This window comes from Camelus ferus, chromosome 22, assembly GCF_009834535.1.
Source record: "Camelus ferus isolate YT-003-E chromosome 22, BCGSAC_Cfer_1.0, whole genome shotgun sequence".
Lineage (NCBI taxonomy): Eukaryota > Metazoa > Chordata > Mammalia > Artiodactyla > Camelidae > Camelus > Camelus ferus.
The window spans coordinates 2,971,691-2,993,892 of NC_045717.1; the positions used below are offsets into that span (position 1 = coordinate 2,971,691).

The window sequence follows — 22,202 nt, forward strand, 5'->3', positions numbered from 1 at the left end:
CCCAATCACAGGATCTGCCTGGGAACTCCTCCTAAGCGCATCCTCTCCTGCTGCAGAAGAAGCAGCAGCTGTCGGCCAGCCTCAGCAATGGGTTCTTAAGAGAGACAAAAGCAGCAACCAATCATGGAACAGCACGTTCGGCTTGTGGGCCAACATGGAGCAGAGGGAGGATTTGAGTCAGTGAGCAAGGCTTTCTTCTGCCTCTCCCTACCACTCCACCATGGATGCTAGTTTCAGCTCTGACCACATCTTTACCCCAGGGACTCCAGCCAACCCTGGGACTTACTATCTCATAGCCCTTGTTTAATTTTCTTCACTCCACAGGACACTTCTCAACTTCTCTTTCTGTGGCTTCTCACAGGGAATTAATTAGTTACTGATATCTAGTTTTCCTGTGGGACTTAAAAAATATATTTATTATTTTATTTTTATTTATTTATTGGGGGGGGAGGGAGTAATTAGGTTTATTTCTTTATTTTTGATGGAAGTACTGAGGATTGAACCCAGGACCTCATGCATGCCAAGCACACACTCTACCACCGAGTTATACCCTCCCCCACCATGGGACTTCTGATGACCCTTCCCTGTGGAGACCTCCTTGGGTCAGGCACCACTCTCTCTTATCTGGTCACAGTGACCTCTTATTGGCTCCTTATCTTATCTGGAGCCAGAGAAACCCATATTGGTCACCCCCATGCTTAACACCATCCCATTGCCTTCTGGGAAAAGGCCATGTACCTTAGCTGGGAATTGAAGGCCCTTAGAATTCTGGCCTCAGCCAAACTCTCCCTACCACTCCTCAGCCATTCCAAACTGCTTGCATTCTTTATGCTTTCAAGGATCCCTCCTGGCCTTTGCATTTCCTGTTTTCTTTGCTGAGAGTGCCTTTCCTCTTTTTGACAAACTACTGCTGATTCTTCATGACCCTATTCCAGGTTCTAGAACAAACATTCATTCTTTCACCAATTATTTATTAATCACCTTCTATGTGCCCAGCACTGTTCTAGATGCTGGGGATTCAGTAGTGACTATAGCTGATAAGTATCCAGCCCTTACGGGGGTCTAGTGGAATGCTCATGTTCTTGTTTGCTTAGATATAGACACATCTCTGGAAGGGTATACCCCTTGGGCTTTTGTTGTTGCACATATGTTACATATACACATATATATGTGTGTGTGTATATATACACATATGTATATATATTTGTTTGTGTTTGTATATAAAGTCACATTTTAAAAAGATGACTCAACACTTAATCCTGAGTAAGTTAATTCACTCAAAAGGGCAACTTCGTAAAGGAACAAGGAACCAACTCTCCCACCTTGTGATCTATAACAGGAGTCATTAATCCAAGTGGCTAGAGGGGCCAGGCAGGTGCTGTAAATTACCGCTCAGAATGGAGACTAATTTAGAAAAGGAAGGCATTTTCATGGGGGTAGCCCTATGAGCTTAGTGTGGTTGGATCTTCCAATTTTTCTTGGGAAGCTGGAAATTTGAGTTTCCACTGCGAATTTGTCTCCTAATTAAAATATCAGTAGTTAAGTCACTTACTTAAATAGCATCAGCAAGAGCTCTGTTTGGCTGCGGGCTATCAGTTTTCGACCTATGATCCACAGCCAGCTTTCCTGGACCTTTCACAGACGCTTCTTGCTGCACAGGGCGGGGGCTACAATCGTTTGGATCCGAATGGGTCCCAACCATCACTGGGACAGTATCCCGGTTTGCTCCTCCTGCTGAAACCCGACTGGGTCGGAGGAACTGGAAGTAGTGGACGCCATCAAATAATTGTGGGAATTCTAAATTTCCAAAGACGTGGAGCTGGGGGCGGTAAAGCCGGAGACGGCTAAAAGCTCGCCAGTGAGTTCTAGGCGGAGCGGGAGTTGGAATTCAGGTCTCCGCCTTCGGTTCAGAACTCCTTTCTCCTGGGATGAGAAAGGTTACTCCAGGGACGCGACCAGTGACTAGAGGCCAAAACTGTTGAAGGCTTCATTCCCTTCCCCGCCCGCACGAGCGGCCCACAAAAACTACAAGTTCCAGCATGCCCCACTCCGCAGACGACCCTCGCACTGCTCGCCGACTCAAATCATCCCTCTGCTCCGCGTTGGCCCGCAAGCCGAACGTGCTGTTCCGTGATTGGTTGCTGCTCTTGTCGCTCGTAAGAACCCACTGCTGAGGCTGGCCGACAGGCGCCTCGCAGCAGCCAAGGTACTTGACTAGAATGGGGAGCTGCTCAACAAATAAAGCCGCCGTCCCATCAGCACCGAGGATTTGCTTTTGCTGGGAGTTCCTGAGAGTTGGAGGGCTTCCGGTCGGAGGCCATTAGATGGAACACCCGGAAGGCGGAAGTCCTACGACGGAAGTGGCGGAGAGGAACGGAGAATGGCGGCGGCTGGCTGTATTTGGCGCAGGGGCTGGGGCCGGCGGTGCCTGGGGAGGCCTGGGCTTCCCGGCCCCGGCCCTGGCCCCACTACACCTCTACTTCTTCTCCTGTTGCTGGGGCCGGTGGCTGCGGATATAACTGACGGCAACAGTGAACACCTCAAGCGGGAGCATTCGCTCATCAAGCCCTACCAAGGTGAGGCCTGGGGCGGGAATGAGTGCAGTGAGGGCGAGGCTGGTCGGGGTTGGGGAACGGGTGCCCTTTCTCCTGATCAGAGCAACTCTTCGGGTTTCCTGCCTCTGGCAAAGCCAGTCCTGGCCTGGCCTCTTGTGCACCTGTCTGTGCCCGTGTCTCTGCCCACAGGGGTCGGTTCCAGCTCCATGCCTCTTTGGGACTTCCAGGGCAGTACCATACTCACGAGCCAGTACGTGCGTCTGACCCCTGACGAGCGCAGCAAAGAGGGCTCTATCTGGAACCACCAGGTGAGTGGTTTCCAAGAGACTAGGCAGACCCTTAAGTAAGCCATTACAGCTAGCCTTCAGCAGCCCAGACCTGAGCTTGGTTTAAAAGCTACATCTCCGTCCCCCGCCCCCTTCCCCACCTTGGTCACACGCCAGTAATAACAAGTAATGGCTGTTGGAGTTACCTCGTGTCCGGAGCTGTGCTTGACGCTTTGTACACCATTCTCGCTTCATTCCTTCGAAAGCCATGTGAAGTAGCTCCATTTTACTGACTAAGAAGCTAAGACTCAAGAGTTGAAAAAGCCTTCCCCAAAGGCATTTTCACATAGCCAGTTAGTAGTGGAGCTGTTGACCACGTGAACTGAACTCTCTCATTAGTGGGATAAATTAAACGAACGGGATCTTTATTGAGTGTTTTGTGTGTTAGGCACTGACTTTAACATGCCTTATTACGTTTAATTCTTAGACTGTTTGATACTCATGGCTATCGTGACTTTATTCAGAGCTAACATTGATGGTGAATGGCATAAGCAGCAATTAAACCCTGATCTGTCTCATCTCCAAGCCCAGCAGTTCGCTCACTACCCTTGACCCCCGTACGGACAGTGGAGGAACTCCTCAGAAATATTTGCAGACTCAGCCCACTTCCCCAGTGCTTGATTGAGGGTCTGGTCGTCAGTGGTGTGGAGGGGCTGGACTCGTGGGCAGTTTTAGTTTTCTGTGACCTTTGCTGCAGAGGTAAGGGAGCCTCAGGTGTCACGCACGTGTCATACATAAGGAGTGGCCAAGATTAGCTGCTACACAGACTCCACACTGAGAAAGGTCAAGGAAGGGGTGACAGGGGAATAATTGGGGGCAGAACCCGCTCCTCCCCAAGCCTGCCTGATGCCAGTCCTTCCCACGGCTTAAGCTTGGGCCAGTGTCCTAGTTTCCTCCATCACCCTGCCTTTTGGTCCCTTCAGGATGACTTCTGAGAGCCCAGAGTGTCCTTGTGTTGCCTCATCTGTCTGTTCCCTCACCTCCTCCTCTCCTTCCTGCTAGGGGCATCTGGAGATGCTTTCTTTAGCTTTCACCCTTATCCTCAGAGCCTGGGGAATCCTCTAAGGGGATAAACATGCATTATGTCTGGACCGTCTGGCCCCTGGTGCCTGGCATCTGCAGTCATTCGCTGTGTTAATTTTGTTCCAATCTCTCTGGCTGCCTTCTTGCCTCAGGACCTTTGCACCTGTTCCCTCCACTGGGACACTGCCTCCTGGCTCTTCAGGCCTCCTTGGTTCTTTCTTATCTGTTAAGTCCTAACTCGAGTGCCACCCACTCAGAGAGTTCATGAACTACCTTGTTTCCTCCGAATCACATTCTGTTGCATTATTCTGTCTTAGGGGTTTCAGATAATTTTTTAAAATGTTAACGCAGCCTTATATTTTTCAAGGAAATGAGCTCAGCATAGCATTAAAAAAAATTTTATTTTAATGAGGTACAAGTAGTGCCGGAACTGTTAGAAATTGATTTCGTCACAAGTCACTTAATTACAGTTGTAGGTCGTTGGTGGTCAGTGATGTCCCAGGGCTGAAAGGTCTCTTCACTTAGCCTCCAACGAATTTTCACCGTCTGAAATATAACTGCCTTGTCTTCCTCCACCACCTGGTTGTTCAGCTCTAGGACCTTTCCCTTTAGGCCCTGCAGATTTCCCCTAAAGGGTTGGATGGAGTGTTTCCTTCTCTTTCCTGAAAGAAATGCTTGGAACTCTTAGGATTTTCTGCCCAGTGTTTCTCAAGAACCACCTTTTCCTTTACTGGGTTGGAGAAATGCTTTCTGGAGTTTTCTCTTTTTTGTCCCCTTCCCTCGCTCCACCTGGGAGAGGCATCAAGTTAGCAAACACTCCCAAGCACCTGCTGTCTTCTAAGCAGCGATAAGACACAGCTCCAGCTGTGGCATGGGCGTGGGAGGGTGCGGACCAAGGGGTGGCCCAGCCTGACTAGAGCTCCAGGTGGCTGACGGCTGGAACGCAGGCCACAAGGGGCTGGGCTCGAGATGGTCTTGTGTGGAGGCTACAGCAGTGGTCTTTAAGCTTTTTTTTTTTTATTTAACTTTTAATGGTCTGTAAATTTTTTTGCTGATGTGCTGTCTGAAAGTATATATCCCCTTGAACTTTTTAAGACTTGATACTGAAAAAAAAAACCCCACACAAGACAAAAATACAAAAAAAAAAAGAATTGATATCCAAGATTGCTTATCATAAGTTTAAATATTTGCAAAGGATGCAATTTCCAGCATATTTAAAGTATTGTTTTAGAATAAAATTGTTCAGTACTCAAGCGTACTCAGTGGAATCTACATATAGCAGTTTGATATCCACTCTTAAACACGATGAATAAGCCGAAATTGTACATCAGGTTTTTTAAAATCCAACTTGTATTTTTATTTCATTTCCTGCACTGAATTTTATCCTAGTGCAGTGTATTTATTGCTGGGAAATCTCATATTGATTAGCCCATCATATTTCCTTTGCAACTAAAATGAGGGTAATTTAAGCTTTTTAACTTCATTGGGAGCTTGAAATTAAGTTTTAATATTTTCTTTGGGATTATTATAGTTATCATTGGTAAACAGTTGATCAAAAGAAATGCACTGCACACTTTTTGAATGATTATTACACAAAAGTAAACATGCATTGAAATGCGTCTCATTGAGCTGTCATCTCCCCACCCCCACCCGGATGGACGGCATTGTCAGACTGAGAAGCTTCAACACGACTGGTGTTCTTTGTTTTAATTCACGTGACTGCTGAGAAACTGCTTAAATAGTAGCTGGAGACGGGGGTTTCATTATTGCAGGGCCACTCAATATTTTGAATTTCTTTGGTTTAGCAACCCCAAATCATGTAGTGATCTTTCATCAAAAATTTTGGTGTAGCAGCTGACTGTTGGATTCGCTTTGTTACAGGCCGAGACGTGGAAACCACCTGACTGTAAAATGGGCCGTGGCTGCCAAATGATTGATTCTGATTTAGATGGCCTGAGGGGGCGGCCAGGGCATTAAGATTTCTGAGCTCCCCAGGTTTCTCAGCTGTGCAGCCGGGGTGGAGGATGATGCCCATGTTATGTTCTGCCCCCCAGAGCAGCTCCTGCTTCATCTGCTTCAAATCCTTCAGAGGTTTTATATTGTCCGTGTCGTCGTAGTATTTCTATCCTCTGATCTGCAGTCTTGTCTGCAGTACGTGGAGACTTTCTAAGGCCTGGATAGTCTTAGAGGTGTGGGTTTCCAGGTCCTCAGCTTCCGTGTGTACTCTTTCCTGAAACTGATCTCCCTGCAAACATGCCAGGGACCTTCCTGTTCACAGTTGCCCTTATGCTGGGAGGCACACCTCATGCGCACCTGCTTGGGGTCTTATCTGAGTGCATTGTTCCCACGCACAGAAAACTCCTGGACACCAAAGAGGCCATTTGAAATCTTGCTTTCTGGGCTGACCTTTGTGTACGTGAGATTTGTTTTCAATTTTTTTTTTGAAATATATGAGGGCTTTCTAGTTATCTTTATTTTTTAAGTTATTACTGATCTCTGGTTTAATTTCCTCATGGTCAAGGGACAGACTGTGATTTCAGTGCTTGGAGATCTATTGAGACTAGTAGATGGTCCTTCAGAGGATCAGCTTTTTGGGGGAACATTCCATATGTGCTTGCAAAGGATGTGGATTCTGCTAGTTGAGTGAAGGATGCTGTTTAGGTCCTTAGGTCAAGATTGCTGATTGCGTTCAAATCTCTATATCTTTCCTGACATTTTTCCTCATTTTTATCAGTTAGTAGGAGAGGTGTATTAAAATTTCTTTGTGTGCATTTGTCTTTATCTTTCCAGGTGGTCGGTTTCTGCTTTGTATGTTTTGAGACTGAAATTATCCTGATAAAAGGAATCCTTTGTCATGGAGAAGGGTCCCCCTCTAAACTTGATTACTGACACACCTAGCTGCTTGAGCTTGTTTTTGCTTATGTTTGCATGCAGTATCTTTTTCTATCCTTTTCTTTTTCCCATTTCTTTGTCTTTGAGAGTTGTCTCTTGTAAACAGCATATAATTAGGCCTTTGCACAGTTATTTGTTTATTTTTATGAATTTTAAATAATTTATTTTATGAAGCTATTCTCTTCAGTAGGATACTCATTGGATTGAGAAAGTATTTAAAAATATAATGGCCATCAACAAAAATCTGATTACTGTAAATATGTGTCTGCATGAAAAAGAAAATAAAATTCCTCAAACTTTTTCTTTTATTGTGGTAAAATATACATGACATAAAATTTACCATTTTAACCATTTTTGAGAGTGCAGTTCAGTGGCATTAAGTACACTGACCTTGTTGTGCAACCTCACCACCATCCACCTCCAGAACTTTTCCGTCATCCCAGGCTCAAACTCATTACACGCTAACTCCCCATCACCCCTCCCCCAACAGCCCCATAGCCACCGTTCTGCTTTCTGTCTCTTTATTTGATTCTTCTAGGTGCCTCCCATAAATGGAATCATAGAATATTTGTCTGTCTGACTTACTTCACTTAGCATAATGTCTGCAAGGTTCATCATGCTTCATTTCTTTTCATGGCTAAATAATATTCCTGTGTGTGTGTGTGTGTGTGTGTGTGTGTGTGTTCGCGCACGCGTGCATGCGTGCGCACACGTGTGTACGTACAGATCACATTTTGTTTATCCATTCATCTGTTGGTGGACACTTGGGTTGTTTCTACCTTTGTGAGTTCCTCTTGCGAACGGTGCCGCTGTGAACATGGGTATACACAAATGTCTGAGTGCCTGCTCTCACTTCTTTTGGTATGTACCTAGAAAGTGGCATTGCTGGGTCATAAGGTCACTCAGTTTAACATTTTGAGGCCCACCAAGCTGTTTTCCCCAGTAACTACACCATTTTACATTCCCATCAGCACTGCACCAGGGTTCCAATTTCTCCAAGCCCTTGGAACACTTATTTTCCACTTTTTGGGTAATAGCCATCCTAATGGATGTGAAGTGGAATTTTGTGGGTTTGATTTGCATTTTTCTAATGATTAATGATGTTGAGCAACTTTTCCTGTGCTTATTAGCCATTTGTAAAAATGTCCATGGAAGTCCTTTGCCCATTTTTGGATTGCATTGTTTTTTGCTGTTGAGTTTTAGGAGTTCTCTGTATTCTGGATGTTATCAGTAAATGGCTTGGAAGTATTTTCTGCGATTCTGTCGGTTATCTTTCCGTTCTCTTGATGTTCTATGATGTGTAAAAGATTTTAATTTTGATGAAGTCCAGTTTACCTAGTTTTTTTGTTGCCTGTGCTTTGGTGTCACACCCAGGAAATCATTGCTAAATCCAGTGTTATGAAGATTTTCCCCATGTTTTCTTCTAAGAGTTTTATAATCTTAGCTCTTAATTTTAAGTCTTTGATGTGTTATTTTTTAAATAAAACTTTTAATTTTGAGATAAATATAGATTCACATGCAGTTGTAAGAAATAATAGAGATTAAGAGGTACAGACTTTTAGTTACAAAATTAATAAGTCACAAGGATGTGATGTACCGCATAGGCACTGTGGTCTGTAACATTGCAATAACTTTCTGTGGTGGCAGTTACTAAACTTACTATGGTGATCAATTCATAATGTGTATAAATGTCGAATCCCTATGTGGTACACCTGAGACTGATATAATATTGTGTGTCAACTATACTTCAACTTAAAAAAAGATAAAAAGTAATGCAGGGAGATCCTGTGTATCCTTACCAGCATTTATCTACATTTAGTAAAATTACTGATATATTTGGGTTTAATCTGCCATCTGACTATTTACTTTCTATTTGTACTGAGTGTTCTCTCTGGTCTTGACTTCTTCTGGGTTGGTTAATTTTTATTCCACTTTTACATCTACTGGCTTGAAAGTTCTGTGCTTGTTTCCCAATATTTTAGTGGTTACTCTGCAGTTTAAAACACACATCATGTTTTACCAAAGTCTAATAACATGTACTTTCACCTCCGTGCAGGACAGCGCAAGGTTCTTCCAACGCTTTAACTCCTTTTATCCCATTGTTATCTTTCTGTTTTGAATCACACAAAACATGATTGTTTTATGCAGCCAAATATTTACTTCGATTTCTATTTTCATGTTTACTTTATTTATTGCTCTGCCTTCCTGAATCTCTGACTTTACGTCTGGTTCTGGATCACTTTCCTTCTCCCTGAAGAATGAAAGACCGTTTTAAGGATTTTGTCTGAAAATGTCTTAACTTCACCTTCATTCTTTTTTCAGTTGTATAAATTAGCCTACTCGTCCTAGGCCAGCAGTGTTTCACGTGGTGGCGCTCCCGCTGGTCCTTCAGTTCCTTCAGGCCTCTGATGGCGGATGGTACTGAGGGCAGAAGTGGTGCCGTGGGTCCAGGTGCCACCGGCTCCCGTTTTCACGTGGGAATCACAGTGCCAGATGCCCACAGCTCGCCTCTTCATCTTGGTTTTGCCCCAGAAAGAGCAAATGTGGTTGGCGTGCTGGCTGATTTCAGTTTTCTTCCCTGTCTTCCTGAGGGAGGCATCATAACAGGGCCCGTATTTACGGACGGTCCCGACCTCAGCGCATTTAGCCACGTTGGTGGAAACTGGGTCCGAGCCCAGAGAGCACCTTCCTTCTTGAAGGGTACATCTGCTAAGTATAAAAGTCTGTGTTGATTGTTAGCTCCTTTCAACTCCAAATGTATCAGTCTGTTGCCTTTTTACTCCTAGTGGTTCTGTTGAGAATTCTGGTGTTAGGCTAATTGTAGCTCTTTTGAAGGTCATCTGTCTTTTTTCCCTTCTAGTTGCTTTTAAGAGTATCTGGGGTTCTTTTGCTTTGTTTTGATTTTTTTTTTCTCCCTTTCTCTCTTTTTAATGTACTTAGTTATGATATTCTTTTTATTTGTCTCCTTTTGTTAGTAAGACTTAAGATGTGTGGCATAATGTCTTTAAATCATTAAGTGCTTAGATATCTCTTTAAATGTTGTTTGTTTTTTTTTTTTTTGCCCTGTTTTCTTGCTACTCATTCTGAAACTTCAATTATATACAATGAGGACCCTCTCTCTTTCCTTTCTTTCTTACCCACAGTGTTGTATGTACCATGATTTTGTTTTCTCTGCTTCATTTTGAGTATTTTAATCTGACTAGACTTGAGTTCACTAATTCTCTTTTCATCTATTTTTAATCTGTGATGAAACCTATTCATTACATTGTATTTTTTTAGTGTGATTTTTGAAAATTTCAGTTACTACTGAAATTCTTGATCTTTTACCTCCTTGAATACAGTGAACTAGTTATTTGAAAGGCCAATATCTGGAGTTCCTCTTGGCCTCCCTTCTTCCCTACCTGCCTATGTTTCTTCCTTCCTACCTTTCTCTGTTTTTTGTTCGTATCTTGTCTCTTTGATTCCTGGTATTTTTGATTGTGCACCAAATACTGTGTTTGTAAGACGTTTTGTTAAAAAATGTGAGGCCTAGGTGAGTCTGTTTGGTCTGATTTCAGGGATTGTGAGGACTCAGAGCTGCGCTGCAGCCCCTGGGAGGGCCTTTCTCATTCATTCTTACTTTTGGGTTGTAGTCTTTGTGGTCTCAACCCAATCAAGACTGCTTCACCAGGCATTCCCCCACCTCAGTGGGTCTTGGTCTCCGATTCCTTGTCCATCTGTCCTTGAGAGCTGGTTGTCATCACCTCGCAGCTGCCCCCTCCAGAATCTGTGGGGTCTCCCAGAGCCAGTGAGCTGTCGAGAACCGGGAAGGCTGACGTCACACTGTGTGCAGCAGGCTGTCATGCAGGTCCTAACCCTGTGTCCTCAGGGGCTGGGTCTCCTCACCTGCCTTCCTGGTGCCCAGACCTGGAACAGTGAATCTGAAAAATCAGTGATGCACAAGCCAGATCACCCATGGTGGGACAGAGAACGTTTGGTTTTTATTTGAATTTTTTCTGATTATAGGAGTAATACGTTCAACATGGAGGACTCACACGTAGAAAATAAACATTCCCCTCCCAGAGTCAGCCGTCAGTAACGTTGGCTCTTGTTCCTTTCATTTTTTTCCTTTCTCTTTCAAAAATGAGAACATAGCACTGATACTGTTTTGCAGCTTACCTGCCCTTTCTCGGTGTCTCTGACTTCTTGGTCTTGACGTGCCTCATTCTGTTAAACAGCTGCAGCAGCCAAACTGCCCCCCAGGAAATAGGAGCACCCGCAGTGCCCCAGGCCGTCGGGCCGCGTGTTCCTCTCCTTCCTTGTCTGCGTTGCTGTTAATGGTCTCTTTAAGAGTTGCCAATCCAGAAAGTCAGGAGTATCTGATGGGCCTTTGATACCTGCTCACAGCCCTGTCTGCAGACGTCCCCTCAGTGGCTTGTCATCCAAGTGTGTGTCGACACCATAGTTTTCACAAACAACTTCCTGGTAGGGAGGGCCAGGCCCTTCTAGCTGTGAGCCGGGCCCAGCTCTGCACCTGGTGTTCCTGGCTGCTGGGAATCCGCTGCCTTCCCTCACATCCCATTAGCCCGAGGCCCCGGAGCTGACCCAGCCCCCGGCCCTGATGCTGCCGCCGCCGCCCTGGGGCTGGGCTGAGCCTGCAGGAAGCAGGAGGTGTGCTGGCTGAGAGCTGGGGGTTTGGAGTCAGCCAGACCTGGGTTGAGTCCCTCAGTGCGGAAGGTTGGTTAGGAGGGAAGACAGTGGGGGTGGGAGGCCAGAAAGGAGTTGGTGCAGTTTGTGTTACAGGCCTGAGTCCACGTGCGGTGTAGACAATAGATGAGCTTCTGAGTCAGACAGTCCTGGGTGTGAACCGGGATCATCCACTTAACCTGCTGTGGACAAGTTGTTTTGTCTCTGAATGTGTTTTCTTTTTAGTAAAATATGTGACAAGTAGGGGTAGTGACCCTTCCACAAGCTCGCAGGGCAGGAGCGGTGGGGTTGGAGAGAAAACAGGGCTAACGGGTTTGGCTGGTGTTGGGAAAGTGTGAGAAAGTGAGAACCCGCCCAGGAGACGACTGGGGCGGGGGTGGGCGGAGTCTGGGCCTGGGCAGCCTTGGGACACCGTGTGGCCTCCCCCCCCCCCCCCGCAACCTGCGAAGCCCAGCAGCCCCCTCCCTTCTTCCTGAAAACACTAGGGGGTCTGCTGGTCAGTGGCACTTCTGTCCCTGCTGCCTGGCCCTGTTCCTAGTGCCCAGTCTCCTTGGGGGCAGGGCCTGTGCTCTGAGCAGTCCTCTCTGTTCTCCCTCTAGCCTTGCTTCCTCAAGGACTGGGAGATGCACGTCCACTTCAAAGTCCATGGTGCAGGGAAGAAGAATCTCCACGGAGACGGCATCGCCTTGTGGTACACCCGGGACCGCCTGGTGCCAGGTAGGGTGGTGCTCACGCACGTGGCAGCGCCTGCGGCCAAGGATCCTCCATCCTCCACTCTCCCCCCCCGCCCCCCGTTAGGGTGCTAGGGTGCTGCTGCTCCTCTTCGAGGAACCCCGGGCCCTGGGGACGGCTGGGGGGATGTCCCTTTAGAAGACAGCCCTGCAGCTCAACTCTGTGCCCCCTTGTGGTCTGTGGTCTACACCAGCTAATGGTATTTTTACCATTTTAAAAAAGCAAAAACAAGGAAGACTGTGTGACAGAGACCATATGTGGCCCATGAAGCCTAAAATGTTTCCTCTCTGGCCTTGGACAGAAAGTTGGTGACCCCTAGGTTAGGGGGTGGTCCTTCCCTGCATGGCCTATTGTCACCTGCCACCTTGGAGCACATGGGCAGCTGCTGTTCCCTGATACCTCAGGCTTCAAACTTGAGTCCTCTCTGAGACCGCCCCCCAGGCCCCACCCCACACCCACTCCAAAACCCCTTCTCTCTCCTGGGAGAACCACCACGGATCAGCCTCTCTTGGCTCTACCCACCCTAGCATCACTTTGTCCTTCAGGTCCCCATGGGACAGCTCCAGTGTCTCCCATTACAGGAACATCTTCTAATTCCAGGGCCTGTGTTTGGAAGCAAAGACAACTTCCACGGCTTAGCCATCTTCCTGGACACGTACCCCAACGATGAGACCACAGAGGTAGGCGCCTGCTGCCCTGCAGAGCAGGACGGGGCTTCTTCCTGGTCCCTGAAGGGCACCTCCAGGGATCGGGGTGGTGGTGGCCCTGGGCCCCCCGCGGGCCGGGCTGGCCGCGGAGTAACCGGTGTCCTGTCTCAGCGCGTGTTCCCGTACATCTCGGTGATGGTGAACAACGGCTCCCTGTCCTACGACCACAGCAAGGACGGCCGCTGGACCGAGCTGGCGGGCTGCACAGCTGACTTCCGCAACCGCGGTCATGACACCTTCCTGGCTGTGCGCTACTCCCGGGGCCGCCTGACGGTGAGCAGGCGTGAGGGGCAGCTCTGCGGGGGCTCGGGGGGGGCCGGCCTGGGCCGCGCTTGACCTGCTGGCTGGCCGCAGGTGATGACAGACCTGGAGGACAAGAACGAGTGGAAGAACTGCATCGACATCACGGGCGTGCGCCTGCCCACCGGCTACTACTTCGGCGCCTCGGCTGGCACCGGTGACCTGTCGGGTGAGTGTGTGGGCTGAGCAGGGTGTCACGTCTCAGTCCCAACCTTCCCTGGTCTGTCAGGGCGTGTGACGCGGCTCATCCCCTTCCTCCTTGACCTTCCTTCACTTGGTTCCACACTCGCCTGGTTTTCTTCCCCCCACTTCCCATCTCCGTGAGCAGTCCCTTGGCCATCTTCCCTCTCCATCATCTGGGAGCTAGGGGACTTTGAATCTGGACACAGTAGACCCCCAGATTTCCATCTCCAGACCCGTATCACCAACAGCATCTCTGCCCAGTGCCCAGCTGGCCTCTTAGCCGTCACATGCCCACAGCTGGAGACAGAAACGCACCTCTGTCCTTGTAGTTGCTCGGGTCCCAACACCTCGGTATCGGGAAGGGTACATCTCAGCAGCAGAGCGCCTGCTTAGCGTGCACAAGGTCCTGGGTTCAATCCCCAGTACCACCATTAAAAAAAAAAAAACTTGTGTCATTCCGGCCTCTGCTTTTTCTCTCACATGCTGCTTCCCATCCGTTGGTGGGTCCTGCTGGTTTTGTCCTCACCCTGCAGCAGACCACTTCTCACCCCTCCTTTACTGCCAGCAGGTCCAGGCCACTGTCCTCCATCCCTTGGGTGACTGCAGGAGTCTCCCGAGGGTCCCCTCCTTCCACAGCAGCCCCAATACAGCAGCAGAGCCAACCCATTAATGCTGCTCCTCCCGCCTCACCCAGAGTCAGGGCCACCATCCGTCACAGCGGTGGTCTGCCAGGCCCTGTGTGCTGGCACCTCCCTACCCTGCCCCTCCGACTCACTACTCCCTGCTCCCTGGTGACACTGCCGCCAGCCACTCTTCAGACCCACCACTGCCCTCTTGCTTCAGGCCCCTGTGCTTGCATCTCACCCTTGGCTTCTCGAGGTCTTACTTAGATGTCACTTCCTCAGTGGGGCCTTCCCAGATCCCCTCATCTAAAGTTGCACACACACCCAGTCCCCTGCACACGTACTGTCACCTTTCCCAGCTTTATTTCTCCTCATGGCACTTAACCATCTTGGAGTCTGTCATGTAGTTTATTTCATTGTCTCTGTCCCTCTCACTGAATCATAAGCACAATAGTGTCAGGGCTCTGTCTTGTCTGGCCCTCGGCAAGCGCTGTAAGCATTGGGGTGCTGCCTGCCTGCGCAGGCCTCGCTGGGCCACCAGGCCTGGGTGGCACTTGATGGTGGCCCTTGGCCTTGGTCTTCGGTCCCTTCTCAGGGCCCTCAGAAGGCACCAGGCCCAGGGACAGCTTCTGACACCCAGAGCTGGGAAACAACGTGGAGGACCAGACAGAGGGCTTGTTTGTTGTCAGGATAGATGTTTCCAGGGCCTGTGAGCCATCCAGGACCTTCCCCCTCACCTGGGAAGTGTCTGGGTCCACTTGGACCCCAGTGTCTATTGTTCAGGGGTTTTGTTTTAAAGTTTGTAATATGGAAATCCCAGTTGTATGCGCAGAAGAGGGGAGAATGGTGTGGTAGGCCCCTCGTTGCTGTTCCTGGTGTCATTCGTTACCAGCTTTTGGCCAGTCTTGTCCCATCTGTGGATCCACTGCAGCCCCTCCCCGGGTTACCTGGGATTCCATCTGACCAGGTTTCAGTGTGGGTCATGAGAAGGTTCTGGGAACAGAGCCAGGTCTGTGGCAGGTGGGCGTTCTCTGTTCTCTAAGGCTGTTTGGAGAGGCCAGGAAGGGTGATGGCGGGGGCCGTGCATGTAGTGGTGTCTGGCCGTTAGTCACAGGCTGTGCATGTTGGCCTCCTTGCGGGCATCGCGTGGGGAAGGTCGCTTCGTGTGTTCTTAGATAGGTAGCGGTCTCTCTCCCCTTTTACACAACTGAGACCGTTGGGCATCCGGACGTTGAAGGGATCTCGTCCAGTTCCCACATCCAGGAAGCGCCAGAGCTTGATGGGACCTGCAGTCTGACCCCAGCATCCGTGCTTTTCCCAGCACTTCTGGGGGCTGCACACACTGGGCCGTCTGGTACCGCTGGGCTCTGCCCTGCACGACCCGGCTGCCAGGTCTTTGCTCTTTAAGCTCTCCCTTTTCCGGGCCTTTCCTCAGATTCCTGTCAGTTAGCTGAGCTGATAGCTGGAGTCAGGCTGACCAGGACGCTCCTATTGGCTCTGAGCTTCAACCTCCCTGTCTCAAAAATGGGCTGATCAGTTACCGTCAGTGTCAAGCAGAGGCTCCCTCCTGCCCGTGCTGATTGGACCGAGGCCTTTCCCAAGTCTCCTCAGCTACGGTTGCTGATGGTGTATCAGTGCCCAGCTCTCAGCTGGCTGCCAGGTCTTGGGGTTGCATCCTGTACTTGGGTATCTGTGACGGGAACATCTGACGGCTGCCTGCGCTTGGGAGGATCAGGTTTCTCAACCAGCCTTAGAGCAATGTGTAGGTCCTTATCTGGTCCTGTTTGCAAGGACACACCGTCTGCAGGCAGGACGCCCTCTGCCTTCTATGTGCTTTCTCATTTACGGGCCTCGATAACCACGCAGGCTGGAGATTATCACCCCCATTTACAAACTAAGCCTCATAGAGACCGCGGAGCTAGGATTAGACCCAGTGAGTTTGATTGTGTAACCTACGCTTTTTCCTCTCCACTGTGCCTTCTTCCAGGTTTTTACTGCTGAGCTCTGGAAATATTCCAGCCCCTGCCTGCTGGGGGCTGCTGGGTTCTCCCCAGGGGACGTGGCCACTTCGTGTGGTGGGGGCTGGGGGGCCGGGACCACGTGCCCTGAGGCGGCCCCAGGCCCCTTACGGGCTGACTCCGTTCTGCAGACAATCACGACATCATCTCCATGAAGTTGTTCCAGCTGATGGTGGAGCACACGCCCGATGAGGAGAGCATCGACTGGACCAAGATCGAGCCCAGCGTCAACTTCCTCAAGTCGCCCAAAGGTAGGCGTGCCCAGGCCCTCTCGGCTGGGGCCTGGGCTGGCTTGGGCCAGTGCCTGCGGTCCCTCTGCCCTTCCCTGGTCCAGCTAGGCCCTCGGCTCAGCAAACCGGGCTCACGAGAAGGCGTGAGCACCTGGCGTCTGTGTCCCCTGCGCCTGGTGCTGGGATAGCGGCCAGTGAAGCCAGAGGGGCAGTTTGTTGGTGTGGGGGGGCGCGAGGCGCTCGGATTCCATGCGTGCATGGCCTCAGTGAACAACTTGGAAGTAGGTCCTGCCGCTGCTGGGGGTGCTGATCCCTCAGGCTTCCTCAGCTAGAAGAGGTTAAAAAGGTGGGATGTGGCAAAACCCCAAGCCTGAGCTCTTCCCAGGGCTCTAATCAGCCACCACTCCGTCCTCACAGAGCGAGGGTTCTCATGGGGGAGATGAGGCTGCTGTGTGTGGGGGAGTCGTCTACCCAGGATCCCGAAGTCACGTGTGTGGGCCTGGCGGGTGATGGAGCCCGTGGAGCCCAACATTTTACTTGACAGCCCACGTTTTAAAAATTCAAGTTGCTTTTAAACGTTTTGGGGACCAAACAAATCCTACCATAGACCACCGTTTTGCAACCTCTGGTAGGAGGCTTTCTGCTGCCGAGGACTTCCAGAGACATCTTGTGTTCAACCCACCAAGCAGCCCCATGTGGCTAGCCGGGCAGGGGGTAACTCGTTTTCAGACTCACAGACCCACTGGGTAGAGAGGGTCAAAGCAGAAGGATGGAGGTTGGGGGCCCAGGGCCTGGGAGACCCCCCTCGGAGCCACTAAATGCATCCAGGTGTGAGGGAGGGCCGCCTCTGGCCAGGGCCATGTCTCTCAGGGACCTCAGACCCCTGCACCGGGGCGAGGGTGGGCTTGTGAAGGCAGGTCCTGGGGCCACCTCAGGCAGACCCAGGCTTTCAGGGAGAGCCCGGGAGTCCAGTGTTCACCAGCTAATTACAGCAGAAGGTACCCCAGGCCTCAATCCCTGGGGGCCTCAGTCCCTGGGACCGAGGCCCCCAGGAGCTCATCCCTCTGCCCACACCCGGCGTCTCACCGGTGCGGTGTCGCAGGCCGCTGCTTCTCCGCGGGGTGGGTGTGGGGCCTCACCGGGCCGCTGGCTGCTCCCCGTCTCCGGGGAGCCCACCGGGCCTCTCATTCCCCCTTTTGCCCTCCCTCAGACAACGTGGACGACCCGACGGGGAACTTCCGCAGCGGGCCGCTGACCGGGTGGCGGGTGTTCCTCCTGCTGCTGTGCGCGCTGCTGGGCATCATCGTGTGCGCCGTGGTGGGCGCCGTGGTGTTCCAGAAGCGGCAGGAGCGGAACAAGCGTTTCTACTGAGCGGCCGGCACTCGGCTCGGGGAAGGGCCCCGGCGCTGATGTGAACTATTTTTTACTAGGATTGTAAAAGAAAAACCAGACGACCTTATTTCTTAACCATTTCAAAGAAATAATTAAAGTATTTTCATACATTTTGCTTCTTGCCCAGTGGGGACAGGCTGCAGGGCTGGGGAGTGAGGGGTTGACAGCCCCACAGCCAGGGGGGCGGAGGCCCTGGGTGGCTGCCGGCCCCTCTGGAGCAAGGGGTCTGTGCCCGGAGCTGGGCCGGGACCCGGCAGGAGGCTGGTGAACACTGGAGGCCCCCAGCCCACGCTGGGGTGGGTGCCTGAGGACACGAGCTGTGATTTTGTTCTGTGCTGTGTGCTGTGTGTGGCAGAAGAGGAGGCCGACTGGGGAGCCTGGGCCCCTTCCTGTTCATCCTCCAGCTCCTTCCCGAGGCGGACCCTCCATCGCGGCTGGAGGAGCAGTGAGGTGGGGCGCAGAGTGTGACCGTTTGTTAAATAAAGTGAAATAACCAACCTCAGCTGAGTGACTGTCCTCAGAGGCTTGCTTTCCTTCAGGTGACTCCCCGCCGGCCGTGCATTCCAGCTCCTGGCCTGGTCCCCTCAGGCCTGTGGCACAGCCTCCAGGAGCAGGTGCTGTGGTCCCCATTTCCCAGCTGGGGAATCACAGCTCTCGGAGGTCAAGCCTAACTCGCCCAGTGTCACACAGCGGGTGGCGTCGTGGGGACAGGACCTGCCCTGTCCCCACGCGCTCCGTGTGGAGGGATCCCGTGGGGAGGATGTGGGTCTCACGTGGAGGACTGACCTCCCCCCAGGGGAACTCTGGGGGCCCTGGGAGGGGCTGCGGCTGCAGGGGCAGGTTGGGGTCGGCAGTGGCACTCCCATCCGGGCTGGTCTTGGGACTGGGTTCCCTCAAGCATCTTTGCAGTGACTCGTCACCGGGACCCCGTCTTAAAGCAAAAGCAGCCCCTCACCTCCTGGTGTGGCCGGGCTTTCTGTAGCTGCCGGTGTCAGCTGGTGTCAGCTGGGTTCTCGCTGTAAAACAGACAGTGTAGGAGATGGGGTGAGGCGGGAGGGCCTACCGTCCCCTCTGTCTCCCAGGCTCGCTCCCCAGAGCGCTTCACCCATCTACCCTTACCCGTCTCCCGTCCCTCGCGCCGTCCCCTGTGTGCATCCAGGTTAGACATGAAGGGACTGTTCCCAGGCTCCTCTGGGCTGCGTTTCCCTCACGCGAGTCTGGGAGCCTGTTCATGAAGCCGTAAGAGTAATTAATCATGATCCTCCTGACTGAAATATTTGATTGAGCACTTCCCTCGAAACAGTTTCTTTACTCAGAAAGTAGCTAACACTGAGTGCCTTCTACGGGCCAAGTGTGGTTGCGAGCGGTTGACATGGACTAACTCACTTCACTCCCCGCCACTTAACATGGATGCGAGGATCCCACTAGGGCAGGTGGCTCCCGCCTCCCGGCCCAGTCTCCCTGGAGGGGAGCGCCGTGTCCGCCGACCCGCACAGCAAGGCCTGGGGTCTGGAACCCTCCGCGGCTGCAACAACCGTGCCATCAGCACCACACTCGCCATACCTGGTTTCTCCTGAATCCCTGAACTGGGCAAGGCGGCATCTTGGGTTGAGTGGGTCTCACCCCTGGCTGTATGTTAAAGTCACCTGGAGAATGAAAGTGATCCTGGCTCTTTTCTCCAGTTTAAGAAGTCGGTGGGGCCAGGCAAGGGCGGTTTTAAAAGCACCTCCTCTGAGCACCCGGCCCTGGCCTCGGTGATCATCCAGGCTTGAGAACCCGCCAGTGTTTTGGCTGCTGATTTGAAGGCAGAGCCGAAAGTGCTTGTGCTGGTCTGCGCTTGGCCGTCAGGGTCTCGTTTGCGTCCCCTTCAGAGTTCACACCCCAAGGTGCTTCCCCAGGAGGTTAGACAGTTACGTGTATTTATACCTGCCGTTTCGCGCACATGGGATTGTGATGCCATAATCTGTGTTTTTGCCACGTGCATTTAAAAACGGAGTTAGTTCATCATGTCAAAGTTACATATAAACCTGTGTCCCTGGACCTGCTCTACCACATGAGGAATAAACCGTTGCCCACAGGCTTGCATCCCTCTCTGTCCCCTGCCCTGGACGTGTGTACGGGAGCTGCTGTTGTAACCCACGTGCGTTTCAGTTTTACTAGACGTCAGGGTGCTCTGTGAAGGGGGTCGTAGCCATTCTGCTCCTGCCTCAGTGACTGCCAGCCCCTCTGCCCTCTTCTTAGCATTTGACGTCATCAATACTTCATCTTTGATGGTCTAATGGGTGCAAAAGGTTTTTATTTTTTATTTTTAAAATTGAAGTATAGTCAGTTTACAGTGTGTCAATTTCTGGTGTACAGCATAATGTTTCAGTCATACATATGCATGTATGTATTTTTCATATTTTGCATTAGAGGTTACAAGATATTGAATATAGTTTCGTGTGCTATATAGTATATAAACTTGTTTATTTTATATATAGTAGTTAGTATCTGCAAATCTCAAACTCCCAATTTATCCCTTCCCACCCCCTTTCCCTTTGGTAACCATAATTTTGTTTTCTGTGTCTGGGAGTCTGTTTGTTTTATAAATAAATTCATTTGTGTCTTTTTTTTTTTTAAGATTCCCACATATAAATAATATGACGTGATATTTTTCTTTCTGTCTGGCTTACTTCACTTAGTATGACAATCTCTAGGTCCATCCGTGTTGTTGCAAATGGCATTATTTCATTCTTTTTTATGGCTGAGTATTCCATTGTATAAAATGTACCACAGCTTCTTTATCCAGTCATCTGTCGATGGACATTTAGGTTGTTTCCATGTCTTGGCTATTGTAAACAGTGCTGCTGTGAACATTGGGGTTGATGGGTGCAAAAGCTTTAATTTGCGTTCCTCTACTAGTGAGTCAAGGATCTTTGTATCCTCAGAGATGCGTCTGTGTTTCCTCTGTGCTGGTTCTGTTTTCTCCCTTTCCTGTTCCTGCTGGCTGTGTAGGAGTTCCGGGTCCTCAGGTGGTGCGCTCTGCAGACGTTTCCCAGGACGCTTATCTTTTTGCTTTTCTAGAGGTGTCTTGTGACATGCAGTCTACATTTTAATGTCATTTTCTAGTCTTTTCCAGAGATCTTTTCCCCTAAAAATTTAAAAAGTTTGCTTTTCTTTCCTTTTCTTGTTTTTTCTCTTTCTCAGTTGATTGACAATGTTGTTAGTGTCTGGTGTGCAGCATAGTGATTCAGTTATACACATATATATTCTTTTTCATATACTATATCATTATATATATTATAAAATATTGAATATAGTTGCCTGTGCTAATAAGATTTTGCTTTTCAAATTCGGTATTTAAGCTACGTGGAATGAATTCTGTGCAGGTGTGATGTAGGGATCTGGTGCACTTTCCCTCCCCCATGTCTGGCCAGTTGTCCCAGCACAATGACTGACTCGTTCTTCGCTCCGCACGGGCCGCAGCACCACTGAGTCGGGCGTTCAGCCGCAGTGCAGCTCCAGCCTGACGAGACTGCCTGGCCTTCCTCTTCTGCGGCCGGGGGGCTCGGTGCTCAGCTAAACCTCCCAGCTCCTCCTCAGCCCGTGTGACCCTGTGAGAGCTGTGCCCAATGCGGTGCTGGGGACAGTCTGCTGACGAGCTGCTCAGAAGCAGCAGAGAGCGCTGGTGTGGCCGTCTGTCCACCCCTTCTCCCTGCAGGAATGTGGTGACCCCCAGAGATGCAGGGGCTCCCGTGACCCTGGGGCAGAAGCAAGCACCAGCCCTGAATTGCTAACCACTGGGCTTTTATGTGAAAAAATAAATCCATATTTGTTCAGACTGCTATGAGTCGTGTTTGCTGTTATTTGTGGCTAAAAACAGCCCTGCCTTTTGTACCCCCTGCCTTTCGTGTCAAGGTTTCTAACAGGTTCAGGTCTGCTCTGGACTGAAGGTGACCTTCACACGCCCCTCGCTGTGCCGCACAGTGTTTTAGGCACTGGGACACCACAGAGAGCAAAAGGGACAAAAATCTGCGTGCCCTGGAGCTCCCAGCCTCGTGAGGAGATCAAGGGAAACAAATAAACCAAACCCAGGCTGTCAGTGCTTGCGTTCATCTCTTAGAGTTCCCATGACAAAGGACCACCAGCTGGGTGGCTTTAAACAACAGCAGTGTGTTGTATCCCAGTTCTGGAGACTGGGAATCTGAAGTCAAGGAGTCGCAGGGCTGTGCTCCCCTGATGACGCTCAGGGAGAATCCTTCCTGGCCGCTTTTTAGCTTCTGGTGACGCCGGCCATCCCTTGGCTTGTGGACACTCCAGCCTCTGACTCCGTCATCGCACAGCTGTCCTCACGCCATCTTCGGTCTGTCTCCAAATGTCCCTTGTTGACAGACACCAGTCATAATGGATTAGCCACTCCCCCAAGACCTCATTTTACCCTGGTTAGATCTGTGCAGACCCTGCTTCCAAATTAAGTCACAGTCTGAGGTACTGGGGATTAGGGCTTCCACGTGACTTTTTTTTTCCTTCTTTTTTTGGAAGACAGTTCACCCCTT

General features: G+C 50.4%; 1 protein-coding gene across 2 annotated transcripts; it reads left to right on the top strand.

Moving 5' to 3' along the window:
* Nucleotides 1–2,226: 2,226 nt before the first annotated feature.
* Nucleotides 2,227–18,169, top strand: LMAN2 (lectin, mannose binding 2). Of its 2 annotated transcripts, XM_006183883.3 has the most exons (8): nt 2,227–2,576; nt 2,745–2,863; nt 12,082–12,199; nt 12,815–12,894; nt 13,033–13,194; nt 13,276–13,390; nt 16,177–16,296; nt 17,486–18,169. In XM_006183883.3, the coding sequence occupies exons 1-8, from the start codon at nt 2,381–2,383 to the stop codon at nt 17,644–17,646; spliced, it is 1,071 nt and encodes a 356-aa protein (XP_006183945.1). In that variant the 5' UTR covers nt 2,227–2,380; the 3' UTR covers nt 17,647–18,169. The 2 variants fall into 2 exon arrangements, with proteins under 2 accessions (XP_006183945.1, XP_032320886.1); XM_032464995.1 differs by lacking the exons at nt 2,227–2,576; nt 2,745–2,863 and adding an exon at nt 11,492–11,512.
* Nucleotides 18,170–22,202: the final 4,033 nt, after the last annotated feature.

What these genes read in the sequence shown, in the direction of transcription:
- LMAN2 (XM_006183883.3), top strand. Translation starts at nt 2,381, where the DNA reads ATGGCGGCGGCTGGCTGTATTTGGCGCAGGGGCTGGGGCCGGCGGTGC. An exon ending in CCGGGACCGCCTGGTGCCAG is followed by an intron (nt 12,200 to 12,814) that starts GTAGGGTGGTGC and finishes TTCTAATTCCAG; the next exon opens with GGCCTGTGTTTGGAAGCAAA. An exon ending in CCAACGATGAGACCACAGAG is followed by an intron (nt 12,895 to 13,032) that starts GTAGGCGCCTGC and finishes GTCCTGTCTCAG; the next exon opens with CGCGTGTTCCCGTACATCTC.